We start from the raw sequence: 12,644 nt of genomic DNA, 5'->3' as shown, positions 1-12,644 counted from the left end.
TATGGTTCTAAAAGCATAACTTTTATATTGTCGGTGTTGATATTTTTCTTTAAAAGTTTGACTTTGACTAAACGTAGAACGCAAACTAATTGTGAATGGAGATGTCTACTACTTGGAACTGATTATTGTCAACTTGAACCATGGAACCTCAGGTTGGGAAAGATGTCACCCAATGTTTTAGATCAATGTTTTAAATAGCGGGTTTAGCCATTTAGCGGAAGCAATTAAAAAAAGCTATTCACGACTAAATCGCCTCTACTGCACATTATTTAAGGGGTTTTGACCATTTAGCACACGAACATCCTTAGCGGCATGGTATGGAAGATGCTATAACGTCGCTATAGCTTTATATTTAAAACTTTGCTTTAGATGCAGCCCACGTGAATTTGGTGTGCCTCCCCCATTCAGCCATGACAACTTCGTTCCTGGCTGTTCGGGATGTCGCTGCTGCACGGCCACGGACAACCTTGAGCATCACCATCATGTATGGTGCCGAGGTGGTCTCCTTCTCTCCGTACCTGATAGATGTTTGGTATGTTCTGGTTGCTGCAGAGTTTAGTGATATGTGTCCTTTATGTATGTTCTTACCAAATGCTGATTTGCTTGGTCTGAAACAGTAACCTTGTTTGTTGGTTTTTGTTGTGCATGAACAAAAAGAGATCATATTGGATCTGAACTGCTGAAGCTGCCCGCCTGAAGCACACAAACCAAGTATAAACCTTCCACCATTAGGTGGCTAATTACTTATTACCCATCATAACTTCTTATATTTTTACCACTGCTCATGCAATTCTTGGTTAAAAAAAGAAAAAATTCCCTGCATAAAATTTATTACCCCTCCGGTTCATATTAATTGACTCTAATATGAATGTATCTAGAACTAAAATATGTCTAGATACATCCATATTAAAGTCAATTAATATGAATCGGAGGGAGTACTTCTCTTTTTCGTATTGTTGTTGTGAGTGGGGATAAATATGATTGATGTATTTTCACATTTAAATAGCTCGCTTTGTCATGTGGATAGAGGCAATTCTTGGTCAATCCAGTGTTTTAGCTCCGCATCCTTTTGAGTTCAGAACAACTGATGTACAATGACTGATTCACAAATTTGGCATGCAATTGGATAACGCTATATATGTCAGTGTTGAGCCAACTGTAGTGTATGTACTCGTACCGTTGCCAAGGTAGTAGTCTGGGATAGTGACAAATGGTTAGCGTTAAATAGCTAACACAATGGAGCCTTATAGTTTGTTACGGCTTCAATGATGGTATTTTGGTTTATTAATTTAAATGACCAATGGATGGAGAGTCATTTTGACTATACTAATACCATTTTCGCTATCTCCTTTTTTTGCATTCTGCCTATGGAGCTTCTATAATAAATTGGCTATGTTCATGCACTTCGACAGGGTTGAAAGGATGCCATTCATCTTGGAGATATGAACTTCAGAAAGTTGTCATTCAAGTCATTCCTAAGGAATTGATGGATACAACTAAGGTAGTTGTCATCCTATTTTATTTCTATGTTTGTAATATAAGTTTTGGTACATATATGTGGTTGTGTCTTTTCTTTGCCTGCTACCATAATGTCTTGGTTAATTTACTTAAATACACCAATGACCAAAGGATGGAGAGTCGTTATTGACAATGTCAGGAGCCTTTCTGCTTTTTGCCCGTGGAACATTCATACTAAATAAAGTGTCTATTTTAGTGCACTTCCAGTATTGTGATTGCCTTGCTATCCAGTTAGTTGCACATGAATAAAGAAGTGGTAATAATGGAAAATATGTCTATTTTTTAAGACAAAACCTTGAAGCCGCTAAAATGGTATGAACGATATTGAGTAGGTCCAAAATTGTTTCCTGTTAATATCTGCAAATTATGTATGGAAAATTGGGGACGTCAATATGTACAACTCTCATACATTCTAATGCACGTCACCTATTATTATCCATTTGTCTCATCTTTCCGGAATTACATATTATTTTCTCTTGGTGTTATATTTCCTTGTCCACTACTTCAAGTGATTATTTTCACCTTAGGTGAACCATGGAAACTCGGGTTTGGAAAGATGTCGCACATTGATCTTAGATGAAGCGCGCTTGGGGTTTGGTGCCACGCACGACTCCGTCCCCGGTAGCCACTGTCCTGCTGATGCCGCCGGAGAAAACACAACCACTACCCTGCTGCTTGTCCATGGACAACCTTTAGCCCGAGGTGTTGAGGTAATCTCCCTCCCTCTGTCCGTGTTGGTTTGCTGTAGTTTGGTTGCTATAGATTTCAGTGATCTGTCTGCATTATGTATGTTATTGTCAAATGCAGATTTCTTTGGTTTAACTCAGTCGCTTTCTTTGGTCGCTTTCTTTGGTCTAACTTGGTTTCTGAGCATGCACATGGACAGATCATGGCCACGGTCATGGATTTGGATCTCAACTGCCCACCTCAAGTATGCAATTTTCGTCAAGAAAAAACCTACCTTCACAGGTTGCTAATTACTTCCTACTCATAACAATCTCTTTTATTCCTACCAGCTGCTCATCCAATTTTTGGTTAAAAAAAGAGCCATGAATAAACCTGATTACATCCCTATGTCGTTGTGAGGGGATCAATATTGTTGATTTATTTTCACAGTTAATTAGCTCACTTTCTCATGTTGATGAATGCATCTGGTTCATGATTGTGTAATTGTAGGTGAAGGAACTACACATTATGTGTTAGGCTTAGAAGAATCTTGCCGATTAGGTGCCCTTCTTGGAGCATCAGAGAATGTCCTTTACACTACCCATTCCCTCGATGGATGTTCTCACATGTGTGAGATATACACAACAGGAGGGTGTGCCGCCTGGGTTCACTGCACTTTGATGTCGTGTCCTACTGCATGACCGTGGATTACTTCGAGCACGACATGTCCAGGATGTCTGACATCACCATCAACTATGATGGTTGTTACAGAGACCCACTCTCTCTAGTCCTGGTAGTTTTTGATGACTGCTATAGATGGTCATATGTTGCACGCATTATGTTGTTGCTCAATCCTAGTAATATGTTAATTAATGGTAAGAATTCTGTCAGAAATCTTTCTAGGCTTTTTGTCTGTCTTGAGGTAAGTGTGGGTGTATGATAGTGCCCAAACAAGGTCATATAGTCCGCTGCTGCATGTTAGCGGAAGTAACTCCATACATATTATATAAGTTATCTTTCGATAGTGTTTCAAGTCTCAGGTGTTGTCTTTGGATCTGTATTTCAAGCTTCAGATGCCTAAATTGGTGTTTGCAGCTTGGTTGTTGTTTGGTTCTGTGTTGAGTCAATTAAATAAAAGTATATGTATGGTTAGTTAAAAATATTATATGAATAAATAATTGTGTATAGAGTTCCAATCAAATCTTAGTAAAATCAAATTGGGTCTAGTACCACACAGTTTGGTAGTCCTTGGGTAATGAATCAATAATCTTATATCTTTATTAGCTTATATTTTCACTCACATCGTTTCCATGAGGGCCGTTAGTTTGAACCTGCAATATTTAACCATCGGGGACTTGATTCGGATTGGTTAGTACTCTTGAGTCACCTAACATTATGCAACTCTCTAAGCCCCTTCTCCAAGCAAGTTTGGCACGGGGCATTGTTGTGGCTACAGATGACTTGTGGGATCCTTGGCAACAACGACACCTCACTCACTGACTGGCTTGCTGAGGCCAAGCAGGCAACACCAAAGCCTCAACGCAAATGACTATGAACTGCCGCCTTGCTGATACCCTGCATGATATGGAAGCAGAGGAATGACTGCGTCTTTGACATTGCACAACTATCCACCCAACATCAGATTGCAAAAACCAAAGAGGAGGCCACCATTTGGGCTCAGGCAGGAGCTCTTGGCCTGAAAGTAGTGGTACAGTCAGACTGGGATGTGCAATAGGAGTCTTTCTCTTGCTGTTGTAAAATTTCTCTTGGGAGACCTGTGACCAAAACTCTTCCTATTCAATGAAATGAAACACAAAAGTCCTTTTTGTTTTCTCCAAATAAAACCTTATGGAGCGTAGTTTGATGGTGGCATATGGTGTTTGGTTGTTCCTACCCAAGAAGTACCACCAACCTTTTGGGCATTGCACTTGGGCTACCTGTCTACTCATGTTCTATGTAAATTCCCTGCAATGTATCCATGTTCTGCTGATTTCCTTACAAAATATACAATATTGGTCTTTTCTATATATTCATATTTTTATTCGGTCTTTATTATTTCAATAAGGAAAAAAGGAGGTAAGCAAATTTTCCCTTGGCCTCTTCTTTATTGTTCATGTTGTGGACATTTAAAATGCTACTGTGATGCTTTTGTTTGAGTCCAAAAATTAGTTCCACTTAAAAATGAAGTAAATCTTACATATTTGAATGCTTTTTGCCTTGCATTGTAAGCTATGTTTGATGAAGAACTGCATTTTTTCCTGGTGACAAAATAAGAGTAAATTTCAATGGTTACTCATCTCCCAATACAGACCGTGCAAACTGGAAGTGGTAATATTGATTGCTAACTTGTAAAGTTTATCAATAGTTCGATTCACCACTCAAACATCATGGCTATGGTGTAGGGTATACCAGTAAAATCCATATCGTTATGATGTATATTTTTATTTTATTTTATACTTTTTGTTAGGTGTGGTCCGTGCAAATACATGGTTCCCATACAAACTTTTTTCATTGTTTTTTTTCTTCTAAGTCGTACAACTATGTCCATTGATTTCATTTTGTGTTCTGCAGCATGCCAAGGGACAAGGTTCTATTCAAGAAGGCTCCATAAGATGAAGTAGTGAGTGCCCTGAGCTTGAGCATTCCATTTCTAGACTGCAGCTCATGTGAGTTCCCTCAACTAGTTCTCTTATGTAGGACTCAAAATTTGTGGAATGGTTCTTTTTTTGAAATTTGTGCATATATGAATCTTGTACATTTTCCAGTTCAAAGCGTATGTGATTTTCTCGCTTATCCGTACAATGTTATGTAGGCAGACGATGCGGACAGTGATAGTGCTTGCAAGCTAGCTCCTATTTTGTTTGCTGACATCACTCATGCTCATGCCCATGCAGAAAACATTATAGGACATCAATTAATATTGACCTCCCTGAGCTCCTGGTTGTGGTTGCCTTGCCTGGGCTGCTGCAGTTAAAGTTTCACATGGAGCAAAAGCCGGTTTCTTTCGGGCGAACGATGGTGAGCTGATGTTGTTCCTCCAGATGCGTTGCCACCGCGACATGGTGGCTAACCTGCTGCTACTCTACTCCAACGGCAATCACAATGGCAACGATGGTGAGTACAACAAACCTATATGTTTCTCCTTCCATGTTATTTTTTGTGTGGCGAAAACCCTAGCTTAACTAACCTGTTTTGGATTCGTCATTGGATGTGGTGGTAGAATCAAAGGCGGTGGTGATGGCATGTGCTGGGTGACAGGATGGGCGGTTGGTCCAGGATGATGCCCTGCCCATGACTTCCTCCAACTGATTGCCGCGGACAAGAACAAGTACAATGGTAGGTAGTACTTGTGCAACCACCCTCTATGTTGTGAAGAATGGATTGATTTGACAGATGGCATAGAACGTTTTTGTGTTCTTTATATGAGTTCCCATTGGTTGAACTGGACACTTGCACTGACATGTTCGTTTACATTTTATATTTACTGGTGTTTCATTTGTTCTGAATCATGCTCACGTGTATGTGATGTACAATAGTAAACTGATAATCCTTATGCACATGAGTAGTCAGTATCTATACATAAATATATGAGCAATTTGTATCTATACATGCATCCGGCATCTACATGACTGCTTTCTGTTACGACGTGGTGTACATTTTGACCGTGGGTACTATGTGAGCATTGCTGTTTGCTACCCTTTTGCATTCTGCTTCAGAAGAATAGGAATCTCTTCTATGATTATAATTCTAGTAGCTCCATGTTTTAGTTAATCCTGCTACTTTTTATGGTCTAAAAGTACCCGTTGTCAACAATTATATGCTGGGAGATTATCTACATGAGTGTTAATTTTACAATGTGGCAAACTTCTATAACTATGTGTGTGTATGTGAGCTTTGTTGTTTTGGCCCCGCCCGTTTTCGCTTTCTGCTTTAAACAAATGAGAAGCTTCTCTATGCTTACAAGCTTGACTATAGCTATCATCGCAATGTTATTAGAGCTGTACTCTTAACTATTCTTGTTTCTTGCTTTGAACCTAGCTTTGTTGATTTAATTCGCAATGTTAGACATTTTTTTTCTTTCACTGATATTTTGATGTATCTTAATTGCAAGTGGTAGCATAGTAGGCTGGAGGGTGGCCTTCTTTTCTTCAACTCTACAGGGTTTTGGTAAGTTTATGGGATACACCGTCCATGGGTTTTTAGGTTAAAACTTGTCTCAAAGAAGCAAAGTTAGTTTTGCATGTAGGACAGTTGCAATTGGCGCTTAACATGCATATCCCCGTCATGAATTGATGTAAATTTGAAAACAATTGTCTTCGATCTACTATGGAATAGTACATTGAGTTGGATGTTGTGATTTTGAAGTCACTGCGCATCATTGAGTCAATTTTGTAAGATGTGAAGGAAAACACCAATGTCAGTTCCATGTATGCGATAAGGTTGTCTATTGCTGTTTTGCGAGTCCTAATACATATTTTGTGTTTATGCCGATTTACAAGACTTGTATGTTGTGCATACTGCTGGATATCCAATTTCAGTGTAATCTTATTGTTGTGAACTTGTGTTTAGCATCCCTACATTAACAATATGTACACCAGGTGCCCCTTCAATGAGATTGTCGAACTCAATGTGTTATGAAGTATGCTTTGCTTTAGTTTGTTGAGAATTCTAGATATGAAAATGAAATTTACTCATACTTCCTACTTGTCAACTGTTCTGACATATACAAGTTGGTGCCTCTTAATATGTCTTGTATATGTATGATTTGATGTCCACATGACTTCCCTGAATCTAAATCTAGGTGGTATAACTTCCAAGCTTTTTCCATTTTCTGCAGTAGAAATCATCTCTAGTCTTCACCTGGGCATGCTCTTTAGATAGTATGTGTGTATTTTTGGTTCTACTTGGCAGGGAAGCTCGATGAAGATGTTGAGCATCTCACCAAGACAATTCTGCTGAATCCAAACTCATCAATCGTGTCTTTTGGGTGTTATGCCGGTGGATTCGACAACACTGTTGGTGCTATGGTCGTACTGCAACCTTGGCGCCTCAATTGGTAGGACCTCCTCAATCTTGTTCTGGGTTATGGCTTGTAGCAGGAGATGTGTTTTCATTTTTAGGTGTTGTATCTGTTGAAAATGCATGTACACATTCTTCAGGTAAGGTTCAGGGGATCACTGCCTCTTGGTGGGGAAATGGAAAAAAAATTGCTTAAATGAATTCACGCTACTAATATGGATCTATCTGCTCGTGTTCATGTGTGATAGTTGAAATTTAATTGTCAAACTCATGTGTTGATTGCTTCATTTTATTGAGAGTTCTAGATGTATTTTGTAGGACCGAGAAGTAGAGCTGGAGCTGGCCAGGAGGTAGGGGTGGCTTCCTCCATGCGTTGGTGGTTTAGGTGAGTGTCATATGTTGTATCGTCTACGTCATCTATTGTGAGTGATAGCATGTACATTGATTTTTTTTTACATTCATTGTTTCATTTTTGTGGAGTCTCTTTAGTTAGACTTCTGGTTGTGTTTTCGTTTGGTTAGACTCAGATCATGTGTTGGAATGTCTCTATAGGTTCTGATGTATGCAATTGAACTATTTTTTTTTATTTCGATTGTGTTCTGAATGTCCAAAAAGGCGAAGTTCTTGGCAAAAATCTGAACAATTTTTATGAATCATGAGTTAGCTAGTTTTGCACATGATGTAGCTAGTTGTTTTATCGCTACAATTTGTTTGGCCTCCCAGCATAATCAGCATAACATATTTGCCCCTAACTGCTGCTCTAATTATTTCTCCGTTTTCTGTCGGCATGGTTGTGAGCTTGTGTTTTTTGGCACTAAGCGTGGGCATTCTGTTTGCAGGACGGAGAAGTCGAACTGCAGCTCGCACAGAGTTAGGGTGGCATTCCTTTACATGTTGGTGGTTTAGGTGAGTACCCCGTTTTCTTGTCTACGAGTTCAGATTTGATATACAGTGGCCATCTAAAGTTGTGGATGAAGTGTTATCTGGCCATCGAGACGATGACATACATTCTGGTTTAGGTTCACTTGCGGTAGTTGTACAAAACTTGCTAACCTGTAGATGCCTGACTATTGCCGTTTATGTTGTTTTGCCAAGTGTAGCTATTGCCTATGTTTTGCATGGTTTGGTAAGCATACCATTAGCATCGTGCAATGTAATGGGAAAATTGGCATGATTCTGCTTGCTAGTTCCATTATTTAGTTGGCTGAAAAGATATGAGATTGGTATTTAGTCATGCTTGTTGCTTGCCCCTAATCCGACATATACATCTTTTTGCCTCTCTTTATGTGTGGCCTAGAGCATGCATGTAGACCGAAGGGATGCATAAAAGCTCAAGGGTTGTGCTAGTTGCAGTGTCCATTCTTTAGGAATGGCATGAGCTAGCGTTCTGGGAGCTAGCAAAGCCATTGTTTTGGTCTGGATTTGATTTTGGTCGTGGACCTAGGAGCGCTGGCTATGTTCACAGATTGATTGAAGTAGCTACCATCCTACCTAGATGTGGCTGCTGCTTCATGTTCCTAAAAGGTGGCTATTTGTTTACTTGTAAGCTAAATTTGGCATGGTCAAAAATACTCTTCCATTTCCTTTGAGGAAAGAAAATTGTTCCAGAAATTATGAAAGTCTGAATCCCATCTCTCATCGGTGCAAGTGGTCCTTGTATCTGAGCAAATCATGTGTTTGTATATTGCTGCACTCTTTGTGAACCTATCTGGTATAGCAAGATGGTTTTTTATGCGATTAAGCGGTGCCAGTTCATGACTGTTTGGAAAATATGTACTTGTGGTGTAAGAATTGTTTAACAATGAACCTTTTATGTATTCGGTTCTACATTGATATCTGTGTATGAATCTTGGAAGCAACTATTTGTTAATAGTCACTAAAGCTTCATCTATGTTAGATTAAACACGTGGTTTTCCCATCCTTCTTGAGGATATGCTTTTAAGATCAAGCCTATAGTAGTCTGCTATGTGGAAACTAGGTTCGTTTCTAATTGGGTGTTTCTTATTCACGTCAGTTTGTTGTTATATTTTTCATTGCCATCTTCAATATTCACTGAATCTTTTCGTAATAGCTTATTCTGCAAGTTGGCACTAGCTTCTTCTATAAACAACATCTAAACTTACTAGACCATGTTTACATTTACAGGCACTGCGGCATCAAGCAACCGGAGCTCGCCGGCTCCTAGGTTCTTGCCTCCTCTTGGGTCTCCACTGTCTAGCAATTACAAGGTACACTGAACTCTGATGTTGTCCTTCATCCTCTCTCTCTTTTCGATCGTTTTGCAAGCAGCAGTTTGCTACTTGTTATGCATTGATAGCGTTGAAAACTCGTATATTTTCAAGTCCAAAGCACATAGGAGGAGAAGGCGGTGTCAATGGCGCGGTGGCGAACTTCATCGCCAAGAAGTAAGGCGCTTCGTGACTCCAAGTCGCTCTTCTGCAAGCCCATCGCCTTTTTCTATGAAATCATTCGGTCGGTTAATCACCTAGGCGACCGGCTACTGACGATTGAATCAGCTCCATTTTCCTTTTTCCATCAAGGGACCCTCAGCATTATCCTATACGAGTCTCACCGGAGGTTCTACTCTACCAAAGTATCTAATCCATATGCTTGCTTCTCCTCACTGACCCAAGTTTATTTGGGCATGATTCTAGTTTTATCTACTACAATGCTATATGGTCACAAGCGCCAATTAGGCTCTGTCACTCGAACCTAAGCTTATAGAATCAGACCATATTTTTGTTATTATGGATATGAAAAGAGTCTGATGTGCTGCCTCGATTATGTGATTAGAAGTATATGTTGTGCATGTTCTTTTTGTAAAATGCTGTCACTGGTTCATGGTTCAGTAGAGCAGAATCCTGGAAATATAGATGAATGCTCGAAAATTAGCTACGTCTTGCCCTCATATTGCCTCAAAGGTTGGGCATAACTATTTGCTCCGTTCTACGAGCGTGATTGCGTATCATGGACCAATTGCAAGATTGAGACGCAAAATAATTTATCATGATACCCTCTAGCTGAAATACTTTATCCGTGTGTTTAGCTCAAGTCCAACCTCATATTTGCCTCATCTTGCTTATCTGTGAATCACCGTAGCCTCATCATGCCTTAAGGTTGGACAATATTATTTGTGCTGATTCATGATTACTGGCATGGATTTTCCTGTAAAATGATTCAACATGTTCTATCTATAACTGAAAACTAAACCATATGCTCAGACATTTTCCGTGTAAGTTCTAAGGTTCAAAGATTAATTCAGTAGTTTTTTATTCATTTCTAAATGCCAATTTTTGTAGGATCGCTGGATTAATTGAGTGCCTATGATTCAGGATTATTGCTCAGACATGGTTTTGCTTTCAGCTAGTTTGGACGATATGTGGTGCGCAAGTGTAGTAGTAGTAGTAGTATCACTGTGTCACACTTGAGGTGTGTGTTGCTTTTCCTGATGTGCGCGTCTAAACTCAGTTATTTTTTATGTAGCTAGCCATGTTTATTGCTTTTCCAGATGCTAGATACGTGATGTTCATGTACCAGCTGATGGTAGATAATTGCGTAAAACCATTCTCCTGACCGATGACTTATTCCGCCTAATGGAGGGAGGAGCTACTATGGCTGCCCGTTCCGGCCGGCCAGACATCTTCCTTTCTTTTCTCGTTTTCAACTTGGCGGATGTTACCGGCTGACGTACGTTATCATACCAGGAAGTTTTTAGGTGTTGGTAGCTGTGTGTGTTCATGTCAGAGCTCTGAAAATATAGCATGCATGGTAGCTACTAGCTAGCTGTGTGTTCTATTGTGTGGTGTTTGTTCTATTCTTGGACCTATGTAGTTTTCCTAGCTGGTGCATCTTGAGCTTAACATAAATGACAATAGTCAAAATTTTCTCTTGCAGGACCGACTCACCAAACTGTTGCTGCATGGGATCGAAGGGTGATGATGAAGGTGGCTGATTAGTTGCTGCATGATTCTTAATTCCTAGATTTCTTTATGTATCAGAGGGAAAACAAGAGCAGATGCTGACCTGGTTGTACTGTGACCAATTAAGACAAAGGATGGTCTTTTTTGCCTACCATTTTTTTAGATGCTTAAAGTCCATCCTATGTTGATTGACAATCGATCAATGAGGAAACATATATGTTGCTTTCCAGAAAGAAACCTTTGTTATTGCAAGAGCTTCTCTCAGCTGAGAGAGATAATGGAAAAGCTTTCGAGTTTGCATAGCTAGCACATATGAAGAGTTATCAAGTTTGCGTAGCACATATGTATTTCAGTCAGTATATATGTAGTACAAGCCAGGAAGTAGCCACATTGTGAATATAAAGGGTTAAAAACTACCAGACGGAGGATGCTTTACGAAAATACAAGAGGCATTTCTTGTCCTATTTTTCTACATATTAATAGATGGTTTTTCTCTTACCATCACGTGAGCCTCCTTTGCAACACAAGTAATTAAGGGCAATATATCACCGAACAGAACCTCATTAAGCGAAAACTAGTTTTGATCATAGTAGAAAAAAACTGACTTGAAGGCCATCAAATCAAATGGTGCGGAGTACCACGGTAAGTGCCCCGAGGAGGCAAGGTCTGTCAATAACAACCCATGAAAATTGCGCCATCCATAATTAAGATGTATCAATTGACCACTGCATGCAAGACGCTTTGGTTACGATGAGATGTCATTTAGAGGAACGAAAAACTACACCACTCGACTTCTTCCCTCCCAACCACTACTCTTACCTCTCTCATAACTCAAACAGTAGGAATGCCGCTCTCACCTCTACTTTATATACTAGGCAATTGTTGCCATGCCGCGTGTCGGCTGCGCGTGACTTATGACTTAGACTTTGATCTTTGTCGAGGAGAGGAGAGGGTGAGGGCACGCCTTGCCTCCGGGACGGCAGACTAGAGCAGAACGAAGGTCCTCTCGTTGAGCTAGCTTCCATTCCACCAGGTTCTTCCATCCTCCTCTCTCTTTCGATCTGTTGATCCGCGCGAGAATGTATCCATGTGTCTGGGACATCGAAGCTTTTTCGTCCTTCAGCCGCACCTACCCAGCCGCCGACCTTCCGCCCCGCCTACCTAGCCACGCCGCCGACCTTCGACGTTCACACGACACCACTAGAAGAATAACACCACAACTTAAATATCATAACATTGAATATTACTCAACCATAGTTCACTACTAACATTTAGACTTCACCCATGTCCTCAAGAACTAAACGAACTACTCACGAGACATCATATGGAACATGATCAGAGGTGATATGATGATGAATAACAATCTGAACATAGACCTTGGTTCAATGGTTTCACTCAATAGCATAAACAACAAGTAGAAATCAGTACCGGGAGAGTTTCCCCTATCAAACAATCAAGATCAAACCCAAATTGCTACAGCGGTGACGAGGTGCTGCGGAGGAGATGGCGGTGATGATGGTG

The 12,644-nt window shown here is 40.1% G+C and overlaps 1 protein-coding gene and 1 long non-coding RNA gene across 2 annotated transcripts; both read left to right on the top strand.

Moving 5' to 3' along the window:
- The first annotated feature begins 712 nt into the window (after nucleotides 1–712).
- On the top strand, nucleotides 713–4,804 carry LOC124651713. The gene is made up of 5 exons (XM_047190754.1): nucleotides 713–732; nucleotides 1,413–1,501; nucleotides 2,046–2,228; nucleotides 2,405–2,487; nucleotides 4,756–4,804. The coding sequence occupies exons 2-5, from the start codon at nucleotides 1,487–1,489 to the stop codon at nucleotides 4,793–4,795; spliced, it is 321 nt and encodes a 106-aa protein (XP_047046710.1). The 5' UTR covers nucleotides 713–732; nucleotides 1,413–1,486; the 3' UTR covers nucleotides 4,796–4,804.
- Nucleotides 4,805–5,615: 811 nt separating this feature from the next.
- On the top strand, nucleotides 5,616–11,290 carry LOC124658345. Its single transcript, XR_006989130.1, has 5 exons — nucleotides 5,616–7,240; nucleotides 7,522–7,588; nucleotides 8,043–8,109; nucleotides 9,349–9,431; nucleotides 11,098–11,290. It is a non-coding gene; the product is annotated as an uncharacterized LOC124658345 (long non-coding RNA).
- Nucleotides 11,291–12,644: the final 1,354 nt, after the last annotated feature.

Source organism: Lolium rigidum, chromosome 5, assembly GCF_022539505.1.
Source record: "Lolium rigidum isolate FL_2022 chromosome 5, APGP_CSIRO_Lrig_0.1, whole genome shotgun sequence".
NCBI classification, from domain to species: domain Eukaryota; kingdom Viridiplantae; phylum Streptophyta; class Magnoliopsida; order Poales; family Poaceae; genus Lolium; species Lolium rigidum.
The sequence above is the reverse complement of the archived record's forward strand: the minus strand, read 5'-3'. Positions and strand labels throughout refer to the sequence as shown.

Bases quoted from the DNA above. Each gene is read 5' to 3' on its own strand.
- LOC124651713 (XM_047190754.1), top strand. The intron at 2,229-2,404 runs GTAATCTCCCTC...GCACATGGACAG, and splicing joins CTTTAGCCCGAGGTGTTGAG to ATCATGGCCACGGTCATGGA. The intron at 2,488-4,755 runs GTTGCTAATTAC...TGTGTTCTGCAG, and splicing joins GAAAAAACCTACCTTCACAG to CATGCCAAGGGACAAGGTTC.